We start from the raw sequence: 6483 nt of genomic DNA, 5'->3' as shown, positions 1-6483 counted from the left end.
CTTGGTGAGAAGTGTCCGAACTCGCTAAATGGGCGGGGACGTGAGCGGCAGAACACACATCACAGAACTCTGTGAAGGTGTTCGGATAAACAGCGCACCCCTCGTCCGGGGCTGAAATGCACCCTGAAGCTGAACGGAAACAGATGGAAGGTGATCCACGTGGAATACATTTAAAACTTTAAAAACCACATTAAACGCTGAAGTGGCCCCTGGTGATTTAGTTGAGGTTCAAAAGTGAAAAGGGGTAAAAAAAGGGTAGAGTTGTTGATGGAGAGACTGAAGTTGTGGGTGTTTTTATGAGGGATTTTGGGGCTGATGATATTCATGTCGGGGGAAGTTGGTTTGCATCCAGGTTTGTACATCGGTGAGGCAATCAGTCAGAATGGAAGAGGTAACTGTGGTGATGGATTTGGTGATGGAAATGTAGATCTGGATGAGACTGTGTCTATGTATGATATTTCCGAGTGGATGCAGGATGCAGAGGATGAACAGGAGAGGACCAAGCCCAGACTAGGTTGCAGTGAATAACTTACCACAACTGATATTTAGTAAAAGATTGCGCATATTTGACTAAAGAGCTGTGCTGATGTGTAGAAGTGGGAAGTTTTGTTTATAGGAAATTTTTAGTAAGAATAAGAAAGAAAAATAGAAGCTACAGAAAATCTACAGTGTTCCAGCTCTTCAGGTGCTTCACCAAATAACTTGCAGGCACCGATCATTTAACAAACAAAAGCTTTTATTGCAAAACTATTTCCTGTCCAGTCAATGACTTAGAAAAACAACCTGTCATGTGACCCCACTTGTTTTTCTTTTAATTTACTAAACTGATGTATTATTGAATAGCTTTGATTCCACCAGGAGCATGTATTGTATTTTATTCAGTGTTCCATGATCTGAACAGATTCATCGACCACATCCAGAGAGAGAGGGGTCACGGTTTTGGTCAGGACAGCTGTGGTGCCGGGCTTATATCTGTACTGCCCCTCTCTGAAAAAAAAAGGCAGACACAGAAATGACAGGAGACATTAATCTCTATTCATGAGATATTATTGCTACTCTGAAGGTACTCTAAGTGCCATAGCTAGGATTTTAAGTTCTACAAGTGACATATTAGAATAAAAAGTTTTAAAGTATATTTACACTGTTAACTGAATATGTTAAATATATGAGCTGTGACAATTTGATTAAAACTAATACATACAACAATACAAGTAGCCGAGGCTTACATGTCAAATTAGATCACTGATTATTATCCTGTACACTATTTCCACACGTGATTTCCAACCTACTTTAAAGTTACTCGTAGTCTTTACATAATCTCTACAATATTACAGACACAAACAAATGAAACGGTACGAGTCTAAAAACAAATCCACTCAAAAATAGCACTTTTAGAAATCTCTTGTTGCAGAATACACCTGCTGGACATTTTCTGGGTGTGGTTGGGTCTCAGTTTAACGTTTCAATAAAGTGTCTGTCTACACAGCTTTCCTGTTTTATAGACCCACCTACAGCAAAACCTGTGCTGTAATCCAGCTAATGTTTTTCTAATACACAAACACTCCTTACATTTTGCAATTTTAGGACATGATTTAAATTATTTTGTCAAATTTGTTTTGGAGATATTTTCTGATTTGATTACCTTAAAATTCTGTAATATTCAATTCCGGTTTGAAATGATTAAATCAGGTTTTATATTAGTGGACACAGCAGTTGAATTTTGAACCTTGTTTCTATTAACTTTAAATTTGACCATTATTTATAAATTTTTGTTACTTCCATACTAATGTTTTCTGCACAGTTCGGTGTCTTCTTTTGCTCTATGTCTTTGCCATATGTGACCAGTTTTCTTTCTTTCATTCTGAATTTGAAAATAAACTGGAAGATGTTTAACTAACCATAACCTCTTAGTTTATTTATTAAATTAATTTGAAAGGGACGCTGTACAACATTAAACTTAAATGTTAGCATATGATATATTGTAACAGAGTTAGCTTCAAGCTAATTTCATCTGCATGCATACAGTGAGAGGACGTCACTAAACTAACAAATATAAACCTACAGTAGTACGAAACACACACGCATCATGTCAGCAACTCATGTCTGTTAGACAAATTCAAAGAATATTTGTTCTTCAGTGTCCCACAATGATAATATTGAATTTTTAAGGTCTGTTTCTGTGGTTGCATGACCAATGAATCTCCAGTCTGCCCCCAACATGTAATACAATAGGACAGGTGGGAAAGGATCATATCTAATATCTAACTTGTCAAAAGCTTTGCAAAGTGTTATTTGATGGTTTTAAATATTTTTACTTAAAAGATCTGGACTGATGATTGTAGTAACATATTTAAATTCAGTAATTAAATTAATCTTCTCCTCTCATCTCTTGATGAGAATGTCAACATTAAGAAGCTTTATTACCACTGACCATGTGGCCAGCAGGAAGACAGCTTCATTTCTTCCTCTAAGAACTTTTTAACACATTAATATAACAGAATATTAAAGGGAGAAGAAATAGGAGACACTTGACTGGTCTCCTCTTTTAAAAGGTATGTATGTAATGTCTCACCTTTTGCCCTTTGTCGTGGGCTTGTCATAGCCTCGCAGGTACTCCACTCCAGCCTTGGTGATAATACATAAGTCCACGTTGCTTCCTGAACCCAGGTCACAGAAAATCCCTGCAGCGATGGCGTCTCGTACGAGCTGCTTCGCCTCCTCCAGCTGGAAGAGTGACAGGAGGCAGAGAAAAACATGTTAATAAGCCATATTAATAGAAGATATGGAGAAAGAAGAGGACAGGATAGAGTAGGTTACTGAACACTGAATAACAACTAGAGATGCAATCCATCCTCTGGTGGCCACATTGGAGGACAGGATAGAAATGAACAATATAGTGCTTTTGTACAGTGTTATTTTAAAGGTTCATAAATATTGGGGAATGCAGTGGTTTGTACCGCAATTTAGTCTTAAACTCTTTAAATCCAACAAAAGCAAAGTTGTAGTGTGGTAAAACGGTTCTGTACTACTGGAAAACCTAGAAAACGGAAAACTCGACCCGACTATCTACCTGCAGAAGCACATCGATCTAATTTTGGGGCTTACTGATTTAGGATTCATGTCTCTTGACAGTTCATCTCTTGTCACCTATCGCAGTTATGTTTGATGGCAAAACACCAAAAGTGGGTTTCATTAAAAAGCTAATACATATAAAACTTCATGTTAAAAATATTTTTCTGTGTTCTTGTATTAAGTAGTTATTTATTCTTCTTTTGTACGCAGATGATTCAGCTTTTTCCTTGTTGGTATATATTTACACAACAGACTGTTTCCCACATGAAACTTGCAGTGAACAACATGCCTTCAGTATAAACTCTATCTTTATTATAACATACATCACCTTTTTATTTGATGATTACACCTGCCATGAGAGAAAAGGCGACAGTTATTCTCACCTCCATGTTTGGTTTGAATCTGTCCTCAAATACTGAGACAGCAGCTGCAGCTCCGGACCCTGAAACCAGAATCGCAACATCAGAAAAAATGTTTTGTCCGATGTTTGGTCTGGTCTGCGTGAAACTATATTCATTCAGCTGTATTTTTGTTATTGAAATAACAGATTAAATTTGACTAAAATTGGCCCAGCGTGGTCACCACATCCAACACGTACCCATGGTGAGGAAAGGAAGTTTGTCGTAGGAGCCATGTGGGTAAACACTGTACAGGTGAGCTCCACTCACATCCACTCCTCCAACGATCAGAGATGAACCGATGTGACCTTGGTACCTGAAAAATCAGACACACATCACAACAACTTGATGCTTTGTCTCTTCAGTGGGAGGAATAAGGAACAGGTCTGCCTGGACATGTGTTCATGTTGATGATCATAAAACCCAAGAAAACTATTAGGATATATGAAACTATAAATCCTCAGTGATTTAGATTTTGCATCCTTCATATTTCTGTTATCCTCACCTGAACAGCATCTGTTTCAGCTGTCGAGTTACCATGGCGACGAGGGGCGGTCTCCCAGTGTTGAGCATGTGCAGTTCGACGTTGGACGACATGATCTGTGTGGTGATCTCTGCGTCTGCAGCCACGCCGGCTCCACAGCAGCTACAGAACATACAGGGCATAGTTTAACAAGTCAAACATTTTAAACACGGCTGAAGTACTTTTGCTTGATCCTAGAGGCATAAAGCAAATGTGTTTACTGCTGCTAGCAAAATAGAAAACCACTCTGTGTGTGACCAGTTATTACAATACTAAGTATGCACAATATCGAGCACCTTTAATTTTCAGCCTTAATCTTTAGACAGCCAGCAGTTTCACATCTAAAGACCCAAGGCTCATCTCAGAGGTCAGATGATTCAACAACTCCTTAAAATACAGAGGTGACTGACCGCATCCAATTTCAAAACTAATCCCAAAGGTGACATCAAAACAATGGAGATGATTTGTATTTTTATTTATATTTAACCCATATTCTTACTTTAGCTGAAACGTGAAAAGGAATGTGAGATACCGGTAAATAAGACAATATAAGTAATACAACCACCCTGAACTAATCAGTCAATCATACAGTGAAATACTATGAAGAAAAAGCTGCACTGGGCGAGGACTCTGAGTCTGACTCTGCCAGGGTTGTCCTGCTGTGGAAGCAAACTCTAGTTTTACTCACTAGATGTTCGGAGCGATGTAGTGAATCTTCATGCAGTTTTTGTCAGCCACCACCATGTCATCTGTAGCCCGGGTGTCTGCTCCTAGGATGACTCCATCCTGACGGACAAGGACAGGAAACACACTCATCACACCTCGCTGATATCGAGAGCTTACTTCCTAAACACTAAAACAGCTTCCAGGTTTGCTGACCAGGAGCTATAGGCAGCCACCTTTGAAGAAAAACACTGAGGGCACATCCTCACCTTGTAAACAATCCCAGCAATGGTGGTCCCTGTCTTTCTGGCATTGGGGGCTTTGTAGCCGAGCTCTGACAAACTGGACTCCAACACTGCATTCCTGGAAATGATGAGCGAGCATGAGACGGACAGAAAGACGGAGACAGTGACTCACCGCAACCCTCCTATTATCATGTAACAAACAACCTATAACTACTGTGTATACTGCCCAATAATGGATGCCTAGATGTGTCCACACAGGAATAAAGAACAATATTTGCACAAAAGAAAGTCAAGTCAGATTTGAATGATTAAGTGATGTACCTTCCAAATCCAACAACTTACATTATATAACAAATTGCATAATTATTTCTGTTAAATGTTCACATAATAATAGTAGTAGTAGTAGTGTTTAAACTGTAGCAGACCCACGGTTTATTTTCAGTGTGCAATGTGTGTTTTAATACGTCTGTCTACTCTGATGACGCCTGTATGTCTGTCCATCCTGAAAGACACATTTTTTCTTATCTAAATGACGATCCTAAGGATAGAAGACCCTGCATGCTGTACAGATTGCAAAGCACTATAGGGCAGACTTGTGACTTTAGGCAGAGGCATGTCCTACGTGCTTCTTCTGATTTGGGGGTGGTAGAAACGTAGGGGGAGCTTACATTTTGCAGTCTATGATAGTATTTCTTGTACTCAATATATTTGAATTTGACTAATGTAGGCCAAATTAATAAATAAAAAGTAATGGATCCCTTGTTTCCCCAGCAAAGGTTTCTTCCACAGGCAGTGTGGAGAATCTTTGAAACAAAAATCATATTACAATGACACAATGTCATTCAAAGTATTGCTGTCTGGGACTTTGTTGTGCACTCATCTCAGTATTTCTTAAATCCAGGCTACAGGCCTGTATGAACTTCACTGTGTTGCTCTTGGTGCCACAAAGACTGACTTCAAGTCCCTAGCGCAACATCACAAGAGAGCCGTGGTGCCATTGAGGTTATTACAGGAGACACAGAATGATCACTAAACTTTAGAAACTCAGTATAAACAGTCATACACGCTATAGCCTTAGTACTTCCTCCTGAGCACCATTTTAGCCTCATTACCTACAGACGCTGTGTTTCTTTACCTGCGGCTGTTTTCGAAGCAGAATCCTCCAGTCTGCAGCTCACAGGGCTTCAAACTGTGCAGCATCTTCAGTGTGAAGACAGAAGAGATGAAGATAGAGCTGAGACCTTTCTGAACTGCAGATAAAACCCTTCAACAAAAGCTCTGTCTGGCTGTGTGTCAGCACTTCTCATGGGTTTTTACTTTTACTTTCACTTCTTCAGCACAAGCCAAGCCTGCTCTCCACTGTAAAAAACAAAACAAAAAACAACCCAACATCCCCATTTATCAGACATTTGTTCTCAGGCTGAGTTGGAAAGAGTGATTTCTTTCGTTGAAATGTCTGGAGTTGCTGTCAGGACTGCAGAAATCACACTTTTCTCCCGATTCAGTTGCTCTTAATAATTTTCTTTCTTGAAACGAGGCTTTCTGATTCGAAACAAAGGATGCATTCACTTGTAAGAAAAAA

General features: G+C 39.3%; 1 protein-coding gene across 1 annotated transcript; it reads right to left on the bottom strand.

Moving 5' to 3' along the window:
* Positions 1-715: 715 nt before the first annotated feature.
* psmb10 (proteasome 20S subunit beta 10) lies at positions 716-6232 on the bottom strand. The gene is made up of 8 exons (XM_038734555.1): positions 6037-6232; positions 4926-5019; positions 4682-4779; positions 3976-4116; positions 3671-3786; positions 3456-3514; positions 2573-2724; positions 716-987 (listed from the first exon to the last, which is right to left on the bottom strand). Exons 1-8 carry the CDS (start codon positions 6099-6101, stop codon positions 879-881), a joined length of 834 nt encoding a protein of 277 aa, XP_038590483.1. The 5' UTR covers positions 6102-6232; the 3' UTR covers positions 716-878.
* Between the last annotated feature and the right edge of the window lie 251 nt (positions 6233-6483).

Source organism: Micropterus salmoides, unplaced genomic scaffold, assembly GCF_014851395.1.
Source record: "Micropterus salmoides isolate LMB-PRFRI ecotype aquatic unplaced genomic scaffold, ASM1485139v1 Ms_hic_scaffold_20, whole genome shotgun sequence".
Taxonomy (NCBI): domain Eukaryota; kingdom Metazoa; phylum Chordata; class Actinopteri; order Centrarchiformes; family Centrarchidae; genus Micropterus; species Micropterus salmoides.
Note: the sequence above shows the minus strand (reverse complement) of the source record. Positions and strands in the feature narration are given on the sequence as shown.